At 59.2% G+C, this 12873-nt stretch overlaps 1 protein-coding gene across 1 annotated transcript in view; it reads right to left on the bottom strand.

Moving 5' to 3' along the window:
- Or160 (odorant receptor 160) overlaps window positions 1–898 on the bottom strand; it is a 1656-nt gene extending 758 nt beyond the window's left edge. Inside the window, exons 1-4 of the mRNA NM_001190774.1 lie at window positions 755–898; window positions 570–692; window positions 382–499; window positions 52–316 (exon numbers count right to left, since the gene is read on the bottom strand). Coding sequence (NP_001177703.1) covers window positions 52–316; window positions 382–499; window positions 570–692; window positions 755–898 — 650 coding nt within the window. The remainder of the gene's footprint in view (window positions 1–51; window positions 317–381; window positions 500–569; window positions 693–754) is intronic.
- Window positions 899–12873: the final 11975 nt, after the last annotated feature.

Genomic DNA, 12873 nt, shown 5'->3' with positions numbered 1-12873 from the left:
CGAGTACACTTGGCGAGGCGAGGCGAATTTTTCTATGCAACAGCCACTCACTTGATTATGTCGAAGAGGCTGCAGACGTGCTGCACGCACATCGCGAACGCCATGTCGTAGGTGATGAAGACCGTCATGGATATCATTCCCGCGACCAAGGCCTTCAGCATCAGCGGAAGGTAGTACTTCCGCTGGTCGATGTAATACTCCGCGTAGTAGGGGAGGACCACGGGCCTGCTCGAGTTGTCCAACGGCGCGACGTAGTCCAGCAGCGGCAGCAGCGTGGGGATCATGAGGAAGGCGCCGGCGGTGCTGCAACAGCAAACTTGCGCCGTTATACGGTTAGGTTAGTTGCGCGCTTCGATTCCGCGCGACAGGGGCCGACATTACTTCCGTAGGCCAACGAGATGGTCCGGCCGATCGCCGCGTGCTTCTCCATGATCTCCAGCTCTTCCTTGTCGCTCGTCATTTTCCAGTCCCTGGCGATCAGCTCGTAGATTTGCTTGTGCTGCGCACAAGGGAGCGACCCGCGTTATTAGCGTCGCGACCAATCGCCGAGAGCGCTCCCGAGTACCTACCTTTTCCTTGAACAATATCGTCATCGAGAACTTGATGACCGCCGCGTTGAGGTACATCTGCCCGACCAAGTTCTCGATGGCTATGGCCGTGTTGACGCCGAGCTCCTCGACGAGGCGGATACCCTGAAAGAGCGCCGGTCTTTGTCAACTTGCGGGAGAGTCGATCGCCGGGACGGCGCACTTACGATCGGCACTATCAGCGAGTAGAGGGCGACGTAGACGAAGACGCGCATGCACTTGTCGTATTGGCGGTTGTTGAACGGCCAGACGCCCATGAATTTCTGCGCCAGCACCGGCATCTTCCAGTAGTCGCTGCTGTACACGCTCATGGCGTCGGAATGACTGTGCGGGCGCAGGGAACGAAGCCCGGCGGCTCGCCGCCTCGTGAAAATTTCATCGACTCGCATGCGTGCACGCACGATTCCTAGAGTCGGCTAATAATGCATGAGCGAGCGCCTTGATTCTATGGATTCCGAGCAATGACGCGCTTCAAGCGCGCCGAGGCCTATAGCCACTTGGCTACGTGAATCGCCGCGCGGATATTTGCCACTGTTCGATAACGCGGAGTAGTCGATAGAAATTAGCACCTGCAGCGGCTCGGCCGTCCGCGGGTGCGTGAAGGGCAGGCGCAACGAAATTATGCATGGCTCGCTCTTTCCTTCGCGCCGAAACAATTATAAAACACGCTCGGCGCAATCCTGTCGTCGACGTCGGCCGACAATTCCGAGCGCTTCTTCGCGCGCGAGCCTGATGGGCCACCGCGAGCGCGGCAGCGAAGCAGCGGAGGAGAGAGAGAGAGAGAGAGAGAGAGGGGGGGGGGAGAAACGAGGAGCGGAATATGTAAATTAGAAGCCGCGTGTGAATGCGGAGATTTATGACGCGGGCCGTACACATTTCTAGGCGCAATAAATATCAGTAAGTAGCGACTCGGCCGTGGAGTCTCCGGGCGCGCAGCCTCGAGGAATAAAGTGGTAATACGCGTGTGCATGTTGCGACGATGACGTCGTCGTGCGCGGAGGGAGGGCAAGGAAGAAGGAAAAGGAGCGAAACGAAGCGGAGCTGCCGCGCCGTGGGTGGCTACCGCGCAGCGCTGCCGATCCCCTTCCGCCGTCTTTTTGCTCGCGCTGCAGAAAATTTCGCCCGTATGCATCCCAATTGCGCTTTTTGTTCGCGGCGGCGGCGGCGGCGGCGGCGACGAGGAGGAGGAGGAGGATCGATCGAAATCAATTACCGCGCGTACGCGCTTTTACGACTCTGCGGCTCGCTCGAGCCCATAATGCGCGGCGTTTCGAATCGGCCCATTACGGCCGTACACGGTGCTCGTAATAATTGTATCGGGCCGGCCGGGATCGTTTTCGGCACCTGCCTGGCCGCGCGGCTCGCGAGCGATCCTAGAGCTCTCGTAATAAGCCCTTTTTATCGTGACGCAATTATGGCGCGCGAGGTACCTGCGCCGCGCGGGCTGCAGCGTTCACGGGAATAATGCGATTAGCGTGATAGACGGATTCATGGCTGCTTAAGGGATTTAAACTCAACAGGTTGCGCGAGAGGATCTTCCCTCGGCCTCCGCTCTCCCTCTCTCGCTCTCTCTCTCTCTCTCTCTGTCTCTCTCTCAAAAAATGTTTGGATATCTCGGGACGGATCTCGCGCTGGGAGGCGGCCGGCAGGTAGTCCAGGTGAGAAAAAGACACACACGTGAAAAGCGAGGCCCGAGAGTTTCGACTTTTTCTCCGCTCCTGCACAGATGATCTACGAGTTTGTATTTGTCTTTGCGGGCAATAAGAAGGATTGAACGCGTCCTCAAATATTTACCCGCGGTGTAAAGCCAAGGACAAAACGCGCGTTATTTATGGGCCGCCCCTCTCCTTTTCCACGCGGGCCTGCGCGGGGACTTGATAACTTTTTATTCCCGGAGCACGCGAGCGCGCGACTTCGGTAGCCCGATGACTCATTCCCAGCTCGCTCGCTCGCTCGCTCGCTCGCGAGGATTCTCCGCGCCAAAATCGAGCAATGACTCAGGGGCTCGGGGCCAATGTTTGTACGCGCGCTGCACAAAGCCCGAAACGGGCGTTTTTTACCTTTTTACCTCCTCGGGCCGCATAGGCGTGTTGCGGCTTCGGCGCACAATGCCGGGCCCCGGGATTTACGGCCGAAACTTTCAACAAAACTGTCAATGGGCCACCCCCGCGGGACCTGCCTGCAGCCTGGGAATCTCGACTCTCACGGCCGTGGCATAAATATTTTCACCCGTAGAGCCGGCTGCTTTTTGTCCCGCAGGGGCCCCCGCGCGGCTCTATTTACCGGCCCCGAGCCCCTCGTCCGTCTGACCCAATGCGCGCGCACCCCCGCCGCGGCCCGGACCCCGAGCGCGGATAACCCTTTTTGGGCCCCTCGGAAGCGCGAGGATTCCGCAATTCGGTGCCGTGTGAGATGTCGCCCTCGAGCGGAATAACGGGGGGCCGGCCAACTGACTGACTGACTGACTGACTGCGAGTGACTCCTCGGGGCCCGCTGCGCCGAGCCGAGGACGGACAAAAAGCAGCCCTGGTTCGGGGCATTGAGCTGCACTCGCTCTCGCTTTTTCCGAGGCCAACCGTTAACTCGACGCGCTAAACGGGGAGCAAGGACATTTTTCCGGGCGCTTCACGCCGCGTTAGCGGGCTCCTCGGCCGTGTCCTGAGAGTAGAGTAGAGTAGAGAGAGGGTGGGGAGGGGGGGAGAGAGAGGAGGGTCACACCTCGGCTCGCGCTGCCGCCGACAACAGGTGAGGGACGCGTCGGGGAACAATCGCTGCGGCACGCTGGGCGTGTCGCGCTCGTTTTCCGCCGATTCTACGCCGAATGATGACTGCCTCTGCGCCCGGCCCGAGGGAAAACATCGCGCGATCCGACGGGCTCATTGTCTAGCCCGCCTCGGATGGGCCCGGAGTCTTCGAGTCGAGCCGTGAAAAATTCGAGAGGGATGCGCCCGTCCGTCGGCTAATGCGCCCACAATGGGGATGAATGGACTGTGTTGATGCATCCGACGGCCAGATTATCTGGCTTATTATCCGACTCGCTTGAATTGCCTTCTCGGGCTTTGCTGGTGCTCGCGCGCGCGCGCTCGCGGCTACGAGTGCAGAGTCAGTCGGAAAACCGAAAAGCTGATAATTTCCCAATACAAGCGGGCGTAAATCCCTCAACTCCCGCCGCTGCTCGATCGGAAAATTGCAGACTCTTGCCGCTTTGTCGACTTCCGACGGGCGCTGCCCCCGTAAAGCGCCTCATTCGAATTAAGAGATCGGCCCGAATAAAGGATCTCGTTCAATTAAATGAAGCGCGCTCGCCAAATTTTACCTATTCGTTGGCAGTCGCGATTTTATAACCGGAAACCGGATTAGCGTTGCCATTAGGCACGAGGAGCTTCCGCGAGAGAAAATCCGATTCGAATCAATTGGTATGCCAGCCGATGCGAGCGGCCAAAAGTAATCAGAGCCGTCACGCGCCGGGGAATCAATCTGCGCGCGCGGATGCAGTAATGGATAGCTGCGCGCAGGACTAATTTCGCAGCGCGCGATATTGCGCCTCGATGTGTATACTTGATGCCTCCTCGAGGATCGTCGTGTGGGGCTGCCGTCCGCGTTTGCATTTCTCCTCGATAATTCAATTATTTTCCAGTATGGGATACCGAGAAGAAAGGTAGCCGCGCGGCCGAGGCCGACAAAGCCCGCGCGATAAGCGATTTCCCGGCTAATTATACCGGGAGACTAATTGAATGCCGCGCGCGCGCTCGGCCCCCTCCTCCAAGTGCGTATTTTATCCTCGCGTCGTTTGTTTTCTTTTTCTCGCGCGGCCCGGCCGCCCGCGTCCTGCACCTCATTCATATTCATGCTCTCCGCTAATAGGCTGGCGGCTCTCTCGGCCGGAGCTGCAGTTTTGCCCGAGATTTTCCCGGCAGACGGTAGCTTGGAGCCCTCCCTGCAAAATTGAACGACTTCCTCCGGCAGCCAGAGGGAGAAACTTTCTCCATTAGGCGCTTACTTAATCATGGCGGAGCTTCTGCCGAGCCGACGTCGATAATCACTTTCCGCATCGAGGCAGCCTGATTAATAGCGGCTTCGGAAATTTCGCGTCTTTCGAGAAATCGGGAGAGCGAGCGCTCACGGCTCTTGTGCGCGTCGCTGCGTCGATTTCACGCAGTGCGAGAAGATCCATCACATTAGGCCGGAGAAGCGAATTCGATAATCCGGGCGCGCGCGTCAGGCTACGTTGAAATTGCGCTCCGGCGCGTTAACGATTCCATCTCCGCAGATGGGCAGCGCCGGCCCGGGCAATTTACAACGATCATTGGCGGCTGCTGCGGCCGAGTCGCGCACTGCACTAGCTCGTTCCCAGGGCTCGGCGGCGGGATTACGGGAAACGCGGGAGCGAGTTTCCCGATTTCTGTGCAACCTGATACCCATGCGAAGGGTCGTGAAATCAAGATATATGGATGTACGGGGGTTGTTGCGTACATGCCCTGACCCTCCCAGCGGCGCGCGCGACGTGTGCCAGCCTCGGCGCTCTCTCCCTCGTTTTTCTTGTTACGCTAATTACGGCCCCCTCCGCATCTCCGAGCTCCGGGACGGCTTTATTCGAGTAGCGGCGCATCGCCCGTAAACGATCCCGGGCCTCGGCGATTAGGCGATCTGCGCGATTAGAGCGAGTCGCCGCGTCGATAAATACACGCCGAGATCGCCGGATGATCGCCGGATGATCGCCGCTCGCGAGCGTCCCCGCGGAATTCGGCGAGATTGCCATTGCGATGATCGAGCCGCTCCACTCGGTAAAATTGTTTGGGCAGTGCCGCCTTGGGAGCATCCGGCGGGGAATCAATTTCGCGCGAGGATCGTAAGAAGCGCGGGAGGATAAGAAACTAGGAGCGCAGTGCAGATGGCCAGCATCCGCTTTTACTGCCGCGATACGATTAGAAAATTATGCTCCCGGCAGGTCAAAAAAATCCAAAGCAGTGATAAGGGATAGCTGCGCGTAAGCGGCGTGCCTGCCAGAGCTGACAGATGGCCCGCCGAGGAGCCGGAGAGCGCAGAAGCAATGTGCACCTCTGATTTGTGGTCGGGCATTTCTCGAGCCATTTGGCCCCGCTCGGCTATAATTTTCCATGCCGCGGCCTTCTGTTTATTTTCCTAACGAGCGCAATAATAAGCCGGCTTCCGAACATTTCGTCATGGCGGGTCTGCTGCGCGGGGGGAAATTAAGTGGCTCCCCGGAAAAACACGCACAGATCCACACTCCACTTAGGAGGTCTAAATCGGGATGACAAATTTTTTCTTCCTGCCTGCCTGGCTTGTTTATTCAGGGCCGGTGAGCTCGTTCGAGGACTTTTTCACGCTCGGGTCGGCAACAGCTGTCAGAGCCGCGCCTCGCGTTCGGACGCGTGCCCGCAAAGAGGCACCGTCCTCCAACGAGACGAGCCTTTCCGCCGCGCGTAATCAGAGAGGAGCTCCGAACTGCGCTCGTTACGGAACACAATGCAGCAGCAGCAGCAGCAGCAGCAGCAGCAGCAGCAGCCGATTCGGCGCGTGGCCCGACAGTTGTCCCGCGAGGCTGCGATCCGCAACTGCATATTCCGCGGAGAGAAGAAAGGAGGAGGCGAACCGCAAGCCTTTTACGAGCGCATAAGACTCGCGCTGCCATTGTGCAACACGTTCGCTCCTCCCTTTGTTGCGCTGCACGAGATGCGCCGCGCCAGCGCTTTTGCCGAGAATCGGCTCGCCGCCGCCGACACCTGGCCGCCGCGGAGCGCTCGTCGAGGCTCTCTCGCGCTCCGGCATCCTCGAGTCAAGTGTCGCGTGCGCCCCCTCGATCGCGTCCACACCCCCCGGATTAGCCGGATCGTCACGGGAGATCGCGCGAACAACGAGGAGTTGCGCGCGGGAAGCGAGGCACTCCTAATGAGCGAATGCCGAGAGGAGTCGGGGCGGGGGCGAGCTCGGCCGAGTGATTTAGGTGGCCCTGGACCTACCGCGCAGACAATGAGCCTCGGAGCTCGGGCCGATAATCACCGGTTAGCAGGCAGGTGGGGAGGGCTCTTCACTCGTTCGTAAAGTCATCAGGAATGGAAAAGTCAGGCGGGCCGGGCCGGAGGGAATTGCGAGGGGAGGAGGCGGCTTTCCCGACTGCCCGAATCTCGCTGAGCGATCGCGAGCCGAGGCGTAAATTAACATTATCCCCGGCTCTCGAATCGGTTCCGCTTCGGGAAAAGGATCGAGGTCGCGTGGCGGCGCGACGCGCCGTTAACGGCATTAAATCCGACGACGGCACAACGCCTCGTGCGTGCGCGGGGGGCGAGAGAAGAGCGGGAGAAGAGCGAAAAGAGAGCGGCGATATCTCGGTAAAGAGATTGCGATTGCGCTGGGGTGGCGGCGGCTCGTGTCTCCGCCGGCGGACAAATTGTTTGCCCCGAGAGTTAGTTAGTCGCGCCACAATGGAGTGGCACTTGCGACGCCTCCCTCGTTACATTACATTACATTTATCTCCGAACGGTTGTCCCCCTGCGCGCATCCCTATGGCAACGCCCGGAGAGCACGTGTCCCTCGTGCGTGTTTTATGGCTGGTGCCGCGCACGGCGCAAGCTGCTGCCGCCGCGGCTGGTTGCCTCGCTTTTCTGGAATCGCGGCACGCGACGCTCGCGCACCGCCGCCGCGACCCATGGGAACAGCCTGACTCGCTCTCTCTCTCTCTCTCTCTCTCTCTCTCTCTCTCTCTGTGTGGTGAAATAGGCGCGCTCGAGCCTGTCATTACGAGATTGCGCTCGCGCGAGATGATCGACTGCCATCGAGCCGAACTATTAACTCGCACTCTCGATTTCGCCGAATAATTAGCTCCTCTGGAAGCGGCTCGTTTGGCGCTCGTTCGCGCGATCGATAAGAAAGACGCGTAATTGAAAAGCTCGGCACTCGCGGAAGGTAAACACAGCTCGGGAGAGGGGATCGGAGGGAAAAACCGAGAGAGATGTATAGCTGCACGCGAGAGAGTCGCCAATTACGCGTGCAATTCCCTCGCGCGCCTCCGCAATTACCGTTAATCACTTTCAATTACCGCGAAAATTGAAAGCAATCGGCAGGGGCCGCCGCTGCCGTTCGAGAAAAATGGCCGAGGGGATAGGAAGAAAAAATGCGAAATCGCCCTTTAAGCCTGCACGCCGACACCTGTCACTACTTTACGACTCGCCAAGGCGCCGGGTAGCCGCTGCTCTTCGGGCAACGCGCGACGCGAAAAAACGTGGGCGTACAGCTAGTGCAGGTGGCAATCAAATGTCGCTTAGGGCCCTGCTTCTGCATCATTAAGGACATGATAAAAACGATCCTCACCGACGGCACCGCGCGTCTCAATGCAAATCGGGACAAGTTACTCGGCGGGTGCAAGCCGAAACCGAAACCGGCTGCTAGTCCTCTCGCTTGTAACACTAGCCCGGCGAACACGATCTCGAACAAGCTCCTTCTCCCTACTCGTGTGCACGATACTCCCCGGGAGAGTGGGTGTCTCCTCGTGCCACACACACACACAGACACACACAGTCAGACAGAGAGAGAGAGCAACACACGGACGGGGCCGTCGGAGATTAGAGCGAGAGCGCCCCTCGAGATCGCCGGTGCCAGATAAGAGCGGCCCGCGATGACTTTCCCACTTGTCAGCCGGCCTAATCGAGAGTCCTCGCTCGCTCTGGCGCGCGATTATTGCCTAAACCGTTGTCCGCTGGGGTCATTAGCTAAAATAGGCATCGGCCGCGGCGGGGATTTCTGTCTGCCCGAGAGCCAGTCCGCGCGTATACTTATATCCGATCGTTAGGGCGTTGCGTAATGCCCGCGCGCAAATCGCTTCCGGAAAGCGAGTATATGCACAGGGCCCGGCAGATTTCCCCGAATAGGCATCAGCCGGCTGCGGGAGGAGGGAAAGCGCAAAGCGCCCGGCGTGGGAAAAGGAGCGGAAAGAAGGCGCATAATCGGCCTACATGGGCGCGATTCGCTGCGTGTATATAGGGGGGGGGGGGGCGCCGTGTCACCCTCCTATCCGCCGGGCATCTCTCCGACTCTCGAGGAGCGGGGACGCAGCAATGCGCGGCGGCGATGCTTACGTACCGTGTCCGATGTTCCGCTATCGGGAGAATCAAGGCGCATCACGCAACGCTAATTTGTCTTCGATTGCCCCGCGCGCGCGGCAGCGTGGGAGATCGATCGGCCCGGCTCCGCTCGGCGCTCACTGCCAACTGCTGTGCCTTTTTGCGATTGGATTTCCCTCCTTAGCACTCGATATTGCCGAGCCAGCCGACTGGCGCCGCAGACAGAAATTAAACGCGAGACTCGTCTCTCCCGAATTATCGAATTGTCGAATTATCGAATAGCCGTCAGTCGCGCGCCCAATGAAACATCGCTACCCGATTGCCGATTAAAGCTGCATGCGAGTATCTCGCGGCTCATCGTAATGACCGGGCGCCTCGTAAATAACGCTTCTCCCGATGCTCGATCCGCTATCTGCGCGCGCCGGCCGATTTGCATGGCACGCGGAAAGCCGCGCGCGGCCCCGATTGAGGCGAGAATAGCACGGGGCAAGAGCAAGAGAACGGGACGTCCGGCGAGAGAGAAGAAAGAAGCGCGCGCGCGCGCGCGCTCGCGAGTGCATTGTGCTCTGGCTCCTTCGCGTGACTCGTGACTCGGCGCTCGGTGCCGGCGACCCGAGCCGCTGACCCCGGGCCTCAATTACCTCCGACACATCCGCCCCGCCGGCGAGAGCCAGTGCTTTGTGCAAACGTATTTGTAGCGCGCGATGACTATCGCGAGCGGGGGGATACATCATCGCGCGAGCGGGGGAGGGCTCGGCGAGATGCTGCGGATACCGAGCCGATCTCGAGGAGTTGGGCTAATTGCGCCAGCGAGCTACAGCCGTAATTTGCTCCGAGCCTCGGATTTCGCAAGTTCGACTGCGCCGGTTAATCGGCGATCGCGAGGCGGTTGCGTGCCGCCGCCGGCGACGCGTCCCATTGTCCCGCGCGATCCGAGCTCGCGAGACAGGTCAATTGCTCGTGCTTCCTGGACGAGCAGACGCCGATCGGGGTGTGAATAGGCCCGATTGCCCGAGTTTACGTAAGCGCCCTTTACGAGCCGGCTTTGTCCTCGAAACGCTGACTTTTCCCACTCTTCCCGAGCGTCCAGGCCTTGTGTCGGGGGGCCGATGGCATTTCCACGCCACATCCGCCTTTCATCCTCGATCGCGCTGCTGTCCAAATATTTGCGAGCGACGCGGCCGCGCATAATGCCCGCTCTGGCGGCGCTGCCGGTGATGGGAAGAGAGGAAAAGGAGAGACGACGCCGCGTGCGCGTGCGTGCGCGTGCGTGCGTGTGCGGTCGAGGCTCCGAGGAAACGCGCGCGACTGCAGGTGGCCCACGGACGCCGTTCTCGACGGGACATGCGGACCACCCCATTGTTCGATTGTCTCCGCTGAAAAACTCGGCTTATGCAGATCGCTGAGGAATTGTGGGAGAGGAATTCCCGGGCATCGGCATCTCGAATAAGTAGGCCCGCGAGGAGTGAAAAATTGCGGCGCATAATTGCCGCGGTAAGCGCCTGATGGATTCCCCGCTAACAAGGCGATTTATCCGATGCGATTAGGGAAACTCGCGCGGCCTAAGTAATCCGAGCGAAAATCAAAGCAGGACGGACTGCGGCGTCGATGCCCCCGCTGCGAGAACGAGCCGCAACGAGGGAGAGCGTGTGCGCCCCAACTACCTGCTGCGGTCCATCGAAATTTCCTGCGGCCCGAGCTCGATCGATCACGCGTCTCCTACAGGCATGTAAGAGTGTTTGACAGCCGATACAAAGTGTCCACTTAGCCGGGTGCATCGATCACGCTGCTGCTGCGGGATATCATAACGCGCATTAGATTTTCCATTTAGATTTTGACGAGCGATGCTGCGGCTTCCGAGAAGCGAGTCCGTTGTTGCGGTTCTCGCGCTGATCCTCGATTCACTTTCACTCCTCGGAGAGGCAGGGGGAAGCTAGCTAATCCCGGTGTCACTCGCGTGTCGTCTCCCCAAATCCGAAATAAACAGACAGACAGCCGTGCGGAGCCGACTCCGGGCCGTGACAAAGCGGGCTGTGAAAATATTTGGAGTCATTGTCGCGCGCATGTTACGCTCCCCGGCGACAAAGCGCCGCTGGTGCGGCGGCTCGGCGGCTCGAGCGCGCGTCACCCCGGCGAATAGCTGGGATTTCCTCTTCACGTGGAGATTCGACGCCCGAAAACGACTGATCAGCGCTCCGGCGTAGCGGCCTGATACGCGCGGCGAGCGCGAGCGTCGCCACGGTGCGCGATCGATACCCGCGACCTATCGGCCGCCGCTCCGCCATTTTATTTTCCCTCCTCGCACAGTAGCGCTTCCTGCGCAGAGGCAGCGGGGCCGCTCGGAGCCAAGACATCCCCGTATATCTGTCCGTTGCAAATCTCGAAAGTGCACGTTTCGCTTGATCGCTGGCTCCCTCTCCACGCTGCTTTTCGCGAAAAACAAGCTCGCGGCCAATTTTTTCCCAAAGCCAGTTTAATTTTAACAACGCGATTCCGCGCACGATCCTCCGCCCTTTACGAGCCAAACGAGCGCAAAACATCGAACGCTGCGCTATCGCCGGAAGTGGGCGTTTCGCCTCGAGTAGCGGCTGCCCTCTCGCTTCTGTCCCTTCTCTGCCCGCGCCGCGCGCGCTTTATTTCTTTCGCGCACTTATCTCTCTTCCGTCTGCGTTCGCGCCCTCTGTATTATTCAGAGCCGCGCGTAATGGTCGACTGGACGGACGGGACGGTAAGTCAATAGAGACGGAGGGAGGAAGAGAAAGACTCGAGCTGCCGCTATAACGATCGACCTTTCATTTGAAATATTCAGCCGCGTGCGATCCATTGTTGCACGAGCGGCGATCGTTAAGCCGAAAGCAGTCTCGCGATGCTAATGAGAAAGGCGGCGAGTCAAGTGCGCGAAACTAAATGAAAACGGGTACGCGCGCCTATCGGCAGCTGATTTTTGCCCCGGCAGGAAGCGAATAAAAATTCTCCAACTTGGCCGGGCATGAATTTCAAATGCGGGAATTTACGATCTCCTATTGTAATAGGACAATTTCAGCCGTTCTCCTGGGCCAGCAGCTCGCAATCGACGATCCGGCTGGTTAATGCTTTGTGTATTCAACTAAAGAGGCGGCTGCCCGTGCGTGCAGGCGCGGCGAGGAGGAGCGCGCTCCCCGAGTAATGGCTTTATAATGCCTTCATCTCGCGCGTTATCCTCGCCAGCGAGATCGCCAGCGAGATCGCCAGCGAGATCGCCAGCGAGATCGCCACCGGCCGTACGACAGCTAATGAAATATGCCCCGCTCGTTTTGCAGCTTTTGCAGCTGAGCTCGTTTGCCCGGGGCCAAATCACGCCGAGTGACAAAGGGATGCGCCTCTCGCGCGAGCAGGAATTTCGCCGATCGATCCGACCAGAGGCGATAAGGTTGCGAAAAGGAAAGAGCTTCTCTTGGGCTCTCGCCGTCGATATTTACGCCGACGTTATGCTAATTCCCCGGTAATGCCTTCATGTCGCGTTTCAACGCCGAGATATCCGCGCGCTACCAGCGAGCAGCGCATTTTTCTCGCCGCGAGCGCGTGATTTACGGCCCGGGGAACGAGGATTGACCGGCGCGCGCACCCGTGCTTCCTTCGACGTTGCCTGACGCTGTGGGAAAGAGCCGAGAGCGAGGTCCTCGCCGCGGGCTCTTCGCTCTGCGCGAGAGTCGCTGCGCTGCTTCGATTTCGCGTCCACCACTCACTTATCTCGCGACGAATTTCCAATTAAAGAGTCGCCGCGCCGGGCGCGCACGAGCGAGCGCGTCGCGGCATTGTTAAATCGACCGATGATTTACGGCGCGTGAGGTCATAAATGGGGAAATTTGCGAGTCAAATGATGACAATGGATGGGAAAGGATGATTTGTGGTGATTTCGCTTTTTAATTTGAGAAAGACCCCCATTTTCCAGGCGTCCCGCGCTCGTGAATAAAAATAATAAAAAGCTCGGTGATTTGTGGCAGCCGGCAGCCGGCAGCCCGCTCCGCTGACCAAGCGAGGGAAGAAGCAGAGTCGGCGAGCGCAAAAAGCCGGTTGCGCAACGGCGATTTTCAATCGGCGCAGCCTGCTCGCTCCGCGGCGGGCAATTATCGCGCGCGAGATTAAATCGCCGTCAGTCAGCCCGGCTTTTCCGCGCGCAGGCTCGATTTCCAATCGCGTCGATCGCAGCGCGCGATTAGCCGCGACGA

The sequence above is a fragment of the Nasonia vitripennis genome, chromosome 2 (genome assembly GCF_009193385.2).
Source record: "Nasonia vitripennis strain AsymCx chromosome 2, Nvit_psr_1.1, whole genome shotgun sequence".
In the NCBI taxonomy this organism is placed as follows: Eukaryota; Metazoa; Arthropoda; class Insecta; order Hymenoptera; family Pteromalidae; genus Nasonia; species Nasonia vitripennis.
The sequence above is the reverse complement of the archived record's forward strand: the minus strand, read 5'-3'. Positions and strand labels throughout refer to the sequence as shown.